This window comes from Theobroma cacao, chromosome 2, assembly GCF_000208745.1.
Source record: "Theobroma cacao cultivar B97-61/B2 chromosome 2, Criollo_cocoa_genome_V2, whole genome shotgun sequence".
Lineage (NCBI taxonomy): Eukaryota > Viridiplantae > Streptophyta > Magnoliopsida > Malvales > Malvaceae > Theobroma > Theobroma cacao.
In genome coordinates, this window is record NC_030851.1 from 5,497,269 (window position 1) to 5,511,548 (window position 14,280).

The window sequence follows — 14,280 nt, forward strand, 5'->3', positions numbered from 1 at the left end:
TGATTACCTCTTTGCCAAACTCAAAGAAAAGATTAAGATTCTATTCCCTCAATAATCGATATCATTTCAGAGACATGACAAAAGCATTATGCGTTCAGTTATTGTTTTGCATGCATTTTAATTATACAAACTGATCGATATCGCAAGGCTTAATTAATTAAGTACTAACATATATATTTAGTTCACCAGAAAAATTAAGGAACATTCAAATATTAAATTAATTGTAATAAGTACGTAGAAGTAAAAAAATTCAATTGAATCAGTATCACTTTGTCAAAGAAAGATGGAAAATTAATATCTACCAAAAAGAAAAGATAAGCTCAAATAGTACTCCACCTAATGGAGGGCATGCGAATAATCAAATTGAAGTACAACACATGTTAGAATAGTCAGACAAGGCACATGTATATCACCATCGCATTATTGTCTGTCATCGTGCAATTCCTTTTCCTTCGTAGTACCACTGCATCAATCATTTATGAAAACCATAGTATCGGTTCGCCAAACATTACTGAACTAAAGAAAGAAGTTACAAATTGCTAATTTGAAATTTGGAATACTATTGATTGAAACATTTAATTCAGTTAGGGTGGCGTATCAGCTTTTCCATTTTTTCTTTCTTTGTTTTGAAAGTCAAGTAGAAATTTCATTCCTTGAAGAGACTTACAAAAACCGCCAAGTTGTGGTAGAAAACCCGCCCAACACTAGAAAAGGAACTTCCCAATAAGGCTAGTATACATCCGTATCAGTCACTTAATTGCTTTGAGATCAAACTAACAGTACTAAGTTTACTTGTTTTACCCCATAGCAACCAAATGGTGTTGCCCGAGATGTTTCAGGCCTTTCAGTATACAAGGAAACAATGGCACACCAGCCAAACACGATCATAATTCGACCATAGCAGCCCAGAACAAACCAGAAAACAGCAAAAGCGCCACCTGTCCCCGTGATCATGAACACTCAGCAGAAATAATTGTCACCATGGTCACAGTACCTTAACTTTGAAATTAAAATTCACAAAAAGGAAGCTGATAGCTTCACCACATACAGAACACGCCACCAGTTAATGACCCTTGACAAAGCTCGCGCCATCTTTAGCTTCAAGCTCTGAACATCATAAGACACTGCTCACCATCGCACCAGACAGCCAAAACCAATCACAAAAAACTTCACCCACCCTACAGGGGAATAGCTGCCAGTTCCTTAGGCATAGGAACTTCTCCCCCAGCCTGCATCCATGCCTTATACCAACTGTTGACATAGCATCCCTCGAGTACACTTCCAACCAGCGACCCGATGCACCGCCACTTGCATTCGTACAACAAAGATCCTCCCACCTCTTGTCTTTTGGGCTCAGCACGAAGACTCACATCAACCCATAAGAAGCAGGGGACAAAAGGGAATCATACAAACAACCTCAGGATATGTTACCGATTCGTCTCAAACACCATATATTGGCTTTTCCATGTGTTAAGGCAGCTTTCCTTTGCTGATGTATCTGTAATTTTGATGAAAAATATCATTCAGTACAAGCTTTTATGCATGTGCTCTACGCAAAATGCACAAAACTACTCAAAATTTGTCTGGTTCCAGATGAAGTCGATTGCTGCCTAAGTTTTGACGGTGGAATATGCAGTGAAGGACTACTGAAGGGTTAAAAATATCTCCAACTAAAGAAATTAAAAAAGAAAAGATAGGAAGTAATAAAATGCACGTACATGGCTGCAAAGTGGACGCCTTCATTTTATCTAGGAGTCGTGTCCTTTAGCTTAATAAAACCAACACGCTCAAGTCTGAAACTCGAAAGAGTAACAATACTCTTAAAACAGTGTGAGGTATTTGGTTTTAGTTATATTGAGTAATATGTTTTATAAGGCATACCTGCCGTCTTAATTTAGACAAAATATATGTTAAAAATATAGTAAAAGTTTTTTGAATCGACGTCACTTAATTCGTATTGGTAAAAATTAATAAAAGTAAACTGCCTTCCATGGGGTTTATAAAAAAAAGTAAGCAGAGGTATTAAAAGGGAAGTCAAAAAAAAAATTTTCCGTTGCCGGGAATCGAACCCGGGTCTCCTGGGTGAAAGCCAGATATCCTAACCGCTGGACGACAACGGATTTGAATATTGATGGCTCAGAAAAAATAATAAGCGGTACTAACCCTCTGTTCTGTTCAGCGTATCGCAGCAAGGAAAATACGGTGGAAACGAAGATTAATGCAATTGTATTTGTATTATAAAAAAATATGGCTATATTCCTTCTTTTTACCCCATTTAAAATCTGTCACAGGTACTCAAGTACTGGTAATAAGAAAGTCACATATATTGGCTGTAGAAAATGCAACCTCACGATGATCGTTATTGCGTTGAGTGGCCGAGGCCCCTCCATTTCGGTATTAGCTTAGTTACACATTTGATATCTGAACTATAATAAAGTTGTCCTCTCTCTATTTGTCTTCCTGGCTCCGGAGGCAGCCAATTGACACACCATAACTTGTAAAATTAAAAATAATAAGAAGCAAATGCAATCTGCTTCTCTTTATACATCAAATCACCATACATATCATTTCATGGAATCAACTTTTCACGAAATGCTTAGAAACGGAAAACCCTATACAACCAAGTTACAATGCTAACAATCTATTCTAACAACCTTGGGAGTGGAAGCACATGAGCTCTTGCTGTTCGGAGGCTGCCCGATGCTCTTCTTGCACAAAATTGCCTTACCAGAACACTTTCAAGTCCTCCATTTCCATCTTCTGTCCAGGTTTCTTCACTTGCTGCATCATTTAAGTATCATTAAAGGCTCCAAGAGTGCGAATGTCTTCAACCAAGCTTGCCGCCCCTGTCAAAACGACTTGCCTTAACTTCCATCATAGGAAATTGGTTAAATTAAGGTAAAAACCAATTCCCACTGTAAGCTCTGCACAATTGACTTAATTTAACCATTTTCCTTTTATGGCACTTAGGACCAAAGAATCCAGTTTGTTTGATAGCTATATGGCAAATTAACTTAATTAAAAGCAAGGGAATAGGGGCAAACTTTACAATATATGCAGACAAATAATTGGTTAATTACACTTGAAGACTATATCTTATATGAAAGAACACAGAAAGCAGTCACTTTAAGAACTACTTGACTTTTCCAATGACCTTAAAAACCCGATCATATTGTCATAAACATCTCTATTTGCTTTTATGCTCAAAAGGAAGTCTATGTGACCGTAGTTCTCAAGATAAAGCAACTCTGGTTTGGACAGTAATTCCTCAAGAGTGCGCTGCACATCCATTATATCTGCTAAGGCATCATTCCCCCCATAACTCATCCATAATGGCAATGACTTGGGTATGCTGTTAAGATCAAATGCTGGGGGTTTCAACCTTCCATACATCAGTATGTTTTTCCAGATTCCATAATCATACTGGGAAAAAGTACCCTGGCGGATCACTGCCAAACATAAAGAAAGACCATGAATGGTTTAGCAAATGATATCAAATTCAACAAACATCTATTCCAATATAATCTGTCTAAAAGGAATGGAAGAAAACAATAAATGGTTTGCAGCTTCAAAATAATATATTTATTTCTAAAGCTAAAAGTAATAGTCTAGAATGTAGAATTCTACAAAGAGGTAAGTGAATTCAGGTTAATTAAACATGACACAAAAGTGAAACAAAAGAAAGGCAACTGAGAGAAAGTATATTAAAGCATACTCTGGAAAAGATGGCGCAAGTTCTTCACAGATGATGGGTGAGGTTCATATTCCAAATAGAAGTCCATGCGAGTTTTATTAAAGCAGCAATTCTGACCTGCAATGTTCTCTTGTCAAATACCTTTCATTAATAGTAAGGTATTACACATTTTGAACATCTTGGTTACTGATTTTATAGTTTCAGAGTTCTTATTAAACTTTTATAAGGTCAAAACTTAAAGACACCCTCAAAGCTTAAAATTTATGAAACCCTAGCAAAAACAAGTAAAACATTTATTCCAGACTCCAGAGGCAGGCAAAAGTATACAGTCCTCATTTTATATTTTTACTAAACTTGGAAAGGAGAAGGTTATATTCAATATGGTTTTAAAAAACTTTAACACCCAGCTATGGGCAATTTAGTGTTCAGCTCTATCTAGTGCAATATCCTACATTAAAAATGTGAACTGAGTGCCAGAAGCAGAGCGTATGACCCACTGTTAAGCATACTTTCAAGGCCAGCATCAAATGGGAACTATTTACTGATTCTAAAAAATTTTGAGATAGAGCACTTATGCGGCACTATGGCATGAAAAAAAAATTCCAACAAAAAGGAAATAGCATCTTGAAAAATGAAAAGAATGCAAATTTCTGAGTGTATGTCTGCATATTGTGAATATATCTGTATGTGTGCATGTGTAAATACATAAGAGAAGAAGAAAACCTGTTATAGAAGTTAGAAAATCAGTGCAATCCACGTGCCCATCACATAATGACTCCACAAGGTTCACCAACACATCACTGAAGTTAAAATAGTAACATGTAATGCAATTCAACCCCTAAATCAACACAAATGTACAAGGCCAACCCACACCTTCATAACAGTTGATAAGATATTGTGATAAAAAGGAAAAACAAGAGAGACATAGGTGTTACTAAACCTTCTGAAGTTCAATTGATGTATCCCCAAAGCAAGAACCATCTGTCAGAAAAGAATGTCTAAGAACATCATAATGGCCAGAATCAATTTTACTAGGTAAAACAACAATAATGAACAAGGTATACCTGATCAAGATGCATTGCAACCATTCTAAGTACAAGTGGAGCACTGACATGTTCCAAGTAAGATATTGGAGACAAAAGAGCAGCAGCTTCAACCATTTCCACTATGTCTGGCTGAGTGAGAGCAGCCAAAGACATGATGGTTCCCTGTGAGTAAAAGGTATAGGATAAGTAACCTAAAGAGGCAATGAGCAAAACCATGTACACAGGCTCTAGGTATAGGATAAGTAACCTGTGAATGTCCAACAATAAAGATTTTTAAGCTTGTAACTGAATTTATGTAGTGCAACATTTCTGCAAGATCATACAGAGCTAATTCCTGCCAACTCCACTCCCAAAATTCCTGCAAGAAAAGGCAACAATTACTAAAGCCACGTTCCAAAGTAGAAGGTGAGAATACAAACCATGAAGATAAACATTCCTTTATGTCTGTCACAACAAATGAAGAGGTTTGAGATACTCAACCTTGAGACAGACTACTAGGATACAGATGCACCAGGGAACCCTTATATCAGTAAAGAAACAAAAGATAAGAGTGGCAAAGATAGTGTTATGACTAGCAGATTGTACTCTAAGTAAGGAAACTAAATGTTAATAACCCTGCTTTGAAGGTCTTCTTTTTTTTTTTTAATACTTTGAGCTTTATTTATTTCAAAAGAAGTGGAAAAACTTGCTATCAACAGGATATACTAAACAAAGCAGTACAGACATTGAAGACCAGTAGCAGGTACATATGTGTGTCAAGCTCATAAGACACACAAGGCCAACTAAGGTATACACATTGCAAGATGAATTCAATATTTGTGCAGCCAACTTCTAAGGTAGTTGAAGTTTTCCATGCTGAGTACAGCCAACTAAGCTATACACATTGCAAGATGAATTCCAGCAAACAGAAAGAGGCAAAAGGTATAGACTTTGTCTACCTTCTCTGTCTCAGATAAAGATACGTGTCCACGACTCCATCGTGTTCCACGCACATTTCCAACCCATACATCAAAACCCTGGTCTGCTAGGATGAAGCCCAATGACCGATCAGTAGAATCCAAAAACCATGCATCACCTGCCTGTTTGAATTAGAGTAAATCAAGATAAGAAGCTATGAGTGACCAGATTCACTCGATTTGTAAAAAAAAAATACATGCGCATACAAAAATATAGTGCTTATGTATACATAAATATAACATATTATCTTACAATCAGACAGCAAAAAGTTTGATTTTTTTGTTAATTATTGCAACAATCACTAGATCTAGGTTTCTGTGTCAGAAAAACAGAAAAGATGGCATCTTTCATCACGCACTCATAAGCAAAAAGAACAGAGAAATTTCAGATAAGCATATCAATAACTAGAACTTGGTAGGATCAAGACACATGAGAAGACCTTAACAACCAACTACACAATTAATTGCATTGATCAATTTATAAAGTAAAAACATCAAACCAGGTTGTGCCCTTGAATTCAGCCCGGACAATTTCCAACTGAGAATCAATAGGAAATCATAAACCATCAAATAAGTCAAGGTCATTGGACCAGAGATATAACCATTGAAAATCTATGAGATCTCAACAGATTCCTTTCTAAGCATCATAATTTTTTCCCAATAAGTACTAAAAGTGACTAGGGCACCCTTGCAAGGCAATTTCTAGAAAAATATACTAAAATAGGCAAGGTTATGGAAAATAACCAACCATCCCTGGTTCAGCAGCAAATTCGATATTTATTAAGTCATGTCATGGAGGCTAATCTGCCTAATATAACAGCTGAATAGAAGTAACAGACAATGTATGACCTATGCTCCATCTTGTTTTGATTGTTTCAAGTGAACGGAGAAGTTACCATGAATAATCCATGTTGAAGCAAAACAGGATGACTTTGCTGAACTCTAAGATCCCCAGAACGAGACGACACGCGATGAAGAGCTAATATGTAGCCATCCTTAGTTTGAACCTTTTTAAGAAAATAGTAATACAAAATAAAAAGGAAATTATACTTTCAGTTACGAAACAAGAAAACAACATTTCAACTTACAAAATTTAACTAGAAAACCCTAAAGAACCAAAGTAAGCGAACTTTAGGAAAATTTGCTTCATAGTCATACCACAAATTTAACCACGACAAAGAGATTTGATTAAGTTTCTAGAAAAAGGAAAGGGAAAAAAAGCAGCAGAAAAATGTCTCAAATTTTGGAAAATTAAACTAGGCTGACAATGTTTCTTCGCGCAGCGCGCCAATAATATCTAAGAAACCTTAACGGAATTCTAGAGATATATTAGTCCTTATTGGTACCAGGAACATCAGGAAAAATGAAAAAGTAAATTCCATTGCTCGCAATTTCTCCCAAAAACAAACAAAAAAAATTGTATATTTGCTTCGATGATCGCTCCACAACATAACAGTCCTCTCTTTTTCTCCTTCTTTATTTTTCCCCGTTTCTTAACTACCAAACGAACCGTAGCAAGAATATATTTGAGAGACAGAGAGAATACAGTGTGTTCGGTGCAGGAATAACCGTTGGGCTCGATAAGCTGGGCGCAGAGAGAATCGGCGGGGGAAGATTGGACGGGATAGGAAGAATTTCCGGTGAAATCTCCGTCAGAAAGGGAAAGGGAAAAGGACAGGAAGAAGATAAGGAATGGTGGAAGAAGCGCCGGCAACTTTTCCATGTCTCTCAAAACGGAGTAAAGATTGAGAAAGCGGGACGGGACTACCCCACACCAGACCTCACATTCTCTGTTCACCTTTCTAGTGGAGCAGTATTCCATTATATACTTTATCTTTTTTAATGAATTTTACCGAATAAAAAAATATAACACCAAATTTTTTAACTATACTTATCAAACTTCACATGCATATTTATCATATGAAATTTCTCTAATCTCTATGTGACAAAAGAAAATTGTACTTTTTTTCACTGTCGTACTCTCTCTCGTGATTTTTTATTTTCCAGGGATGATTGAGAGAAGTCACTGATTTATATAATAATATAGGTACAGGTAGAGAGGCAAAGACCACGTGGATGCTCATACACGGTTCGATTTTATATTACTTCAACTTTAGAATAATTGATTAACCACAGGGAAAATAGAAAAAGAATTTTTGGATGAAAGAAAATAATACTAGAAAAATTGAACTGTCAATACTTGCATGTGACTCTGAATATGTCCATGTTCATTTGTAACATATTAAACACAATTACAAAGCCCTATCTATCTTCCCTAGTCTCCTAGTGACAAGTTGCTTCTGTTGTGTCCGCTGCTAGGATACGCTAATGTTTCATCTTGCGGTCAGACAAAGCCCACGTGGGTTTGGGTCCACTAAACCCACATTGGTTCCCACTAAGACTTCGTCCCCCTTTTTTTCCTAGTCCACCGTTAGTCAGACTTCTCTGTTGTTCTTTATTATTTTTCTTAAACCCCTCCAAAGCACCGCTAGAACAAACAGCTCCGGGAACAATTAAGTGAAAATAAAATGGCATTTTCTGAGTTCAGGCCACTAAACGAGAAGTCTCTCGTCGAATACATAAAAGCGACGCCGTCTTTGTCATCGAAGATCGGGGACAAGTACGATGATTTAAAGATTAAGGAAGTTGGAGATGGCAATCTTAATTTCGTCTACATCATCGTTGGCGCTTCTGGTTCTTTTGTCATCAAGCAGGTTTCACTCTTTTCAATCTTTTTTTTTTTTTTACCTTTAAACAATTGAAATATGAAATGGGTTTTCGAATATATGCTTAGGTTTTTGGAAAACTATTCTGTTTAATCTGTTGGAATACAGGCTCTTCCTTACATACGGTGTATTGGGGAATCTTGGCCGATGACAAAGGAAAGAGCATATTTCGAAGCAATAGCTTTAAAAGAGCATGGTGGATTGTGCCCTCAACATGTTCCTGAAGTTTATCATTTTGACCGTACCATGTCTTTGATTGGAATGCGTTATATAGAGCCTCCCCATATAATTCTCCGAAAAGGGTTGATTGCTGGAATTGAATATCCATTCCTGGCGGAACATATGTCAGAATACATGGCCAAGACTCTTTTCTGCACATCTCTTATATATCGGTCAACCACAGAGCACAAGCGTGCTGGTAATGGATTCTTATGCTTTTTCTTTTTCTTTTTAGTTTGGTTTTGGTACAGTGCCGATGCAGTACCTGAAAGTACATTTGGGGGTTGGAAGTCAGGCCTGATTTAAATTTGTGTGGTGCACTCATTAAGCTTTATTGTGAAAACTTGGTCGCAACCTTGATTCAGAAATAAAAAAAAAAAAGGTTATGTTGTATCTAAGCACTGTATTTTTCTCCCCTTGCAAATACATCATGGTTTGGTGGAAGAAATCAAACTATCTACGGTGTCCTGTTTAGGGTGGCGATTCAGTTGGGAAGTGTTTGGTATTCCCCAATCCTATATCACTAGAGCAGTGTCATGTTTGCTGGTGGTGCTATAATAATTCCTTCTATCTGACAAGTGATTACTCCATAACATCTATATCTGTAATTTTAATTCATTTAGGAAATGACAGGCATTTTAAGTGTGTTTTGCTATTCCTAATCATCTCTATGTAGCTTTTGCCTTTAGTAATCAACTAGTCGTTGAATCTTTAGATCTTTCTGACCTCAAATTTAATCAATCCTGTGAGCGATCTTAGCAGCAGTAAGAATATGCTTTTAATAAAAACCTGTACCCTTGTTTATGTCAGACACTTTAGTCATCCCAAATGTCGTGGCATTAGAAAGAAACGCTTCTATATGTCAGTAGTTATGAAGAATTGGGCTTTCTGCTAAACAACCAAAATGGATAATTATCAGCTTTGTCATTTAGCTCAATTAATCTATTTTTATATATTTTTTAGCTTAAAGAAAATGTTTTTGTCTAGTAGTGATAGTTTTGAAAAGCTTGGAGATATGCTGCTAATTTACCTGCATTTATGTTTTGTGCAGTGGCTGAATTTTGTGGGAATGTGGAACTATGCAGGCTCACTGAGCAGGTTGTTTTTTCTGACCCGTATAAAGTATCTGAATATAACCGTTGGACTTCTCCTTATCTCGATCATGATGCCTTGGCTGTCCGGGAGGATGATATATTGAAGCTTGAAGTAGCTGAATTGAAATCTAAGTATGGTTGCTTTTCTTCTAAGGCTACTATGCATATATAACAGTTCTATGCTTTATTCATTCAGTTATCACACTTGCCTCTTTTATGTAGGTTCTGTGAAAGAGCCCAGGCCCTTATTCATGGAGATCTCCACACTGGTTCTATCATGGTTACCCGTGATTCAACTCAGGTCATAGATCCTGAGTTTGCATTTTATGGACCAATGGGATTTGATATTGGTGCTTTTATTGGGAACTTGATTCTGGCTTTCTTTGCACAAGATGGACATGCTGATCAAGTCAATGACAGAAAAGTATGCCCTTTTTTGTCTCTGTTATTGTTTTATAAAGTTTTCTAGTATACCTGTCTTTTTAATCAGTCATCTTCATTTATGATCTCATCTTGATATGTACTGTTTCAATACGTGCTAGAAGCACTAAGGTTCTTCTGCTATAAATTTTGTGCTTGGTGAATACATTGATTATTGTTTAGCCACTTAAGTCAATTTATTCAATGAATCTTTATCATCTCTCCCTCTCTTGTGATTTTATATTTAAATATATTATCTATGGTATCTCCATTTGTAGCTCAAGATAAAGTCTATTTGTTACCTTTTCTGCAAGGATATGTGGTCTACACAAACTTTTAGGAGTTTCACCAAAACGTTTGACATCAAATATATTAGTACTGAGTTTAGGAAAATTAGATGTGGGTCAAAGTGAAGAAGCTGAATAAAGTAAGTGCTAGAGAGGGCATTTGGGCCTTCAAAGCATTGGGTTTCCTCCATTACTTGCAATCGTGATTTCCTAATGAATTGATTGCAAATATGTAGGAAGAGGAATGTGGATACAGAGACACAGAGATCTGCATACGTGCCTATGCTTGCACTGTCATTGTGGTTGGGGAGCACGATTTGTAAATTGAAGTTTTCCATAGTGTTAACTTTATTCAAACTGGTTTTGAGGGTTTTGCCTATATATGTATTTGTAGGTATATACATATTATACTTATCACCTTTTTAGTTACAGGCTGTAAAGTATCATTTATGGGCTTTTTCTTTATTTTTTATTTGAAAAGGTTTAATTTGCTTTTGCTTTTAAAAAAATTTCAAGCACTATATGGGCATGAGTGAATTTCATATTGCCATGCAGATATACAAAGAGTGGATATTGAAGACAATTGAGGATACTTGGAATCTTTTCCACCAAAAATTCACTGCTCTTTGGGATCAACACAAGGATGGCTCCGGGGAGGCTTATCTTCCAGCAATTTATAACAACCCTGAGCTCCAGAAGCTTATACAAGAAAAATATATGAAAGAATTGTTCCATGACACACTTGGATTTGGTGCTGCTAAGATGATAAGGTGAGATAAAGGTTTTCTACCAAGGTCCTCTATATTTCCCCTGTTCTTGGCCTTTATAATTGCCAGAGTTTGTCTATTATGGTCTGTTACCTTGCACTTGCAGCCCATTGCAGTTTTAATATGTCTTTGAATGAACCATCTTCTAGACTTTTTCCCATAAATTTTGGACATTGTTCTCTTGTTCTGTTTTATTATCCTGCTACTGTGTAGGCAATTGATTCTTAACCTTGGCAACAAAATTTTCTTAACACTCAAAAGAAACAGATTCATAAGTTTATGAGGAATTACTAATGAGAAAATAACTTTTGAAATCTCTATGCACAGAACCTTGAGCTTGGAATATTTGTAGGATGACTTTTTTTTCTAGTAAATTCAGGCAACTGTACATGTTTGACTCTTAATTTATCAGATAAGAGGAGTGTTCCTGCATAGGTCGAATACCAGTTATAAAAGCAGCTACTCTTCCTGTATTAACATGCAGGATCCTGCTTTTTTTAATAATTATGAACTTTATCCAAATATTGATTCTTTATTGATAAAACTCTGAAAATTTGTAATTTTGATGAATTTATCTTTTAATATGCAGGAGAATTGTTGGTGTTGCACATGTCGAGGATTTTGAATCAATTAGAGAAGCTAGCATAAGAGCAGATTGTGAGCGGCAGGCTCTTGAATTAGCTAAGACCCTTCTCAAGAAGAGGCAAGAATTCCTGTCAATTGGTGAAGTTATCTCAGCCATCACGCATGCCCAATTATGATGGAAATTACCTGAAAATTGTGGTTTGCTCCTGGTATTAGTTCCCTCATTAAGCATCTTCAGATTTTTGTGCTTAGACCAGGCCGCTCTTTGCTGCAGTTATTCCAAATTTGTGTGTGGTAGGCCATCATTTACTCTAATTTTGTTCGTGTAAAACCGCTGTTGTTCTGCATCTGCCAGCTTTGCATGATCCAGAAATTACTTACTGTTTATAATTTAAAGTTATCATGCTTTCTCGTATGAAACCACCTGCAGTCTTGCTCTCCTGGATTGTGAGTATAGAGCTAAAGTTTCCCGTCTCTTTGACAGCAGAGCCGACTGGGATTGTTGCAAAGCACAAGTACTGTTTGAGTGTTTAGGTTATTCTGAATTAGACCCTTTGGCAATGTGGTACACTGGATCTGTGCTATCTTCATTAGAAATATTTTGACACGTTATCTTGCTCTCACCCGTTCCTTGGCACTAATTGAACAAGTGAAAAACTTCAACTGTTTAAGATCCTAGTTTGCTGAGCAAAAGGTTAAGTTTGAATTGTTTCTATATTCTGTAATTTGTAATTGATCATTTCATTTAGGCTACAATCGGTTGGTAAGTTCCAAAATGTTTCTATGGAAATTAGCTGTGTAGCCCTCTCACTTTGGCAGTCCTCGCAAAACTCGATGTCATAACTAAATCGTATAGGACAAATTAGACGAAGCATTCAGAAGAAAAATTGTTCGCAATTAAGCTCAAACATCAAGTGAGAAGGGCTCTGAAGTGATAGCTAAACCTGTCAATACGGGTCAGTCCGGTTCGGCCCGCTCTCAATTTTTATGAGTTGAAAAAATGAGTCGGGTCGGGTTAGTTATTTTTTATATAGGTTGTGAAATCTTCAATTCAATCCACTTTTGTTAGCTCATGGTTGAGTTGGATCAGTTTATTTTTTTTCAAATAAAAAAATTATTTTATAATTTTACTTAATAATTTTTTATTAATAAAATTTTTTANATTAATTTGATAAATAAAGATTAAATATATTAAAATATATAAAATAAGTAAGATTATTAATAATTAAATTAATTAAAATTATTAATTTTTTTAACTCATAGGGTTGGCTTGTCTTAGTCCACTGATTTGGTGAGCTGGTTTATTTAAATACAGTTTAAATATGAATTTAAATTTTTAAACTCAATTTATCTTATATTAAATGAAAAATGAACTGATCCAATAGGTCAAACTTATTTTGACAGATACATTCACAGCCATGCTTTTCTAAGAGCACCGGGTAGACCCTCGTTATCTCATACAATAAAATGTAGGGAAGAGGTTCTACTTTTCTTAATTCGTGAACTATAGTAACTTTATTATTCCAGTTTATTTGTATGAGCAGATCAATCGGGGAATTAAGTATTGTACTTAGCCTTGTAGTCGGTCCAGAGTTGATCAACATTTTTACCAAGCAGCTCAACAAAATAGTCGGAATTGTAGCTGCTTCTCATTTTCCGGTCGAGCTTTGCCACAAACCCACGACTGAGACTGTCACAGTAGTTGAGGAACCAGGCAGTTATGTCATACCCTTGGTCCCACTTATCACCCTGTCCAGCTCTTACCCAGTGAGGAGGTGCATATCCCGCTTTTAACCTGATAAAGTCTGCAATTCCTTCTATTAATCCTCCAGGAGTCTGGCCATTCCCATTCCACTGCCAAACATGTGCCGCCTCATGAACTAGTATTCCTGTAAATTCTCTCTTTACATCTCGTGAGTAGTTTCCAATATAGTTGGCGCTTACATGGATCTCGTCGTCACTTTCGTATGCTACTCCATCCATGACATCAATGAACAAACTAACTTGTTCGACCTTCTTTCTTTCTGCTGGTCTTAGCTGCCCTAAGAGCATCCATACGATTGCTGTGGCAAATTTTAGAGATCGAGTGCTATATTGAACTCCAATTTCATCAGTAAAGCGCACTCCTCCTTGAGTTGACGTTGCGTTGTTGGTCACTTTGAACAGCACTGCATAGGTTCCTTGTAGGATTGCCGTGGTTACTAGGGAGAACAACAAGAACTTAAGGGTGGCCATGGTAATGGTTCTAAATCTTCTGTTTCCTGGGTTAAATGGTAGTAACTCTGTTGTTTATATAGAGACATAACAAGTTTATTTGGGAGCGTACCTAGCCAATTAAGTATGTTTCTGTAGTGATGATCTACGCACTTGAATTTGTAATGAGAACTAACTTGACTGAAGCTCTGTAAGCGCTTGGTGACAGAATGAACTTTGCATTGATTTCAACATTGAAACGAGTGCATTATCATGGCGGCTCCTTTTGTGGA

General features: G+C 36.5%; 3 protein-coding genes, 1 long non-coding RNA gene and 1 other non-coding gene across 5 annotated transcripts; 1 reads left to right on the forward strand and 4 right to left on the reverse strand.

Annotated features, from left to right (window-relative positions):
- Nucleotides 476-1,755, reverse strand: LOC108660778. The gene is made up of 2 exons (XR_001926461.1): nucleotides 1,719-1,755; nucleotides 476-1,498 (listed from the first exon to the last, which is right to left on the reverse strand). It is a non-coding gene; the product is annotated as an uncharacterized LOC108660778 (long non-coding RNA).
- On the reverse strand, nucleotides 2,049-2,120 carry TRNAE-UUC. Its single transcript has one exon. It is a non-coding gene; the product is annotated as a tRNA-Glu (tRNA).
- On the reverse strand, nucleotides 2,504-7,533 carry LOC18608017 (triacylglycerol lipase 1). The gene is made up of 9 exons (XM_018116250.1): nucleotides 7,243-7,533; nucleotides 6,593-6,703; nucleotides 5,679-5,819; nucleotides 4,988-5,098; nucleotides 4,759-4,902; nucleotides 4,635-4,675; nucleotides 4,418-4,494; nucleotides 3,716-3,811; nucleotides 2,504-3,449 (listed from the first exon to the last, which is right to left on the reverse strand). Exons 1-9 carry the CDS (start codon nucleotides 7,516-7,518, stop codon nucleotides 3,127-3,129), a joined length of 1,320 nt encoding a protein of 439 aa, XP_017971739.1. The 5' UTR covers nucleotides 7,519-7,533; the 3' UTR covers nucleotides 2,504-3,126.
- Nucleotides 8,085-12,472, forward strand: LOC18608018 (methylthioribose kinase). The gene is made up of 6 exons (XM_007042482.2): nucleotides 8,085-8,410; nucleotides 8,531-8,840; nucleotides 9,693-9,867; nucleotides 9,958-10,159; nucleotides 10,998-11,212; nucleotides 11,799-12,472. Exons 1-6 carry the CDS (start codon nucleotides 8,225-8,227, stop codon nucleotides 11,968-11,970), a joined length of 1,260 nt encoding a protein of 419 aa, XP_007042544.2. The 5' UTR covers nucleotides 8,085-8,224; the 3' UTR covers nucleotides 11,971-12,472.
- Nucleotides 13,222-14,038, reverse strand: LOC18608019. Its single transcript, XM_018115667.1, has one exon. It carries the CDS (start codon nucleotides 14,027-14,029, stop codon nucleotides 13,352-13,354), a length of 678 nt encoding a protein of 225 aa, XP_017971156.1. The 5' UTR covers nucleotides 14,030-14,038; the 3' UTR covers nucleotides 13,222-13,351.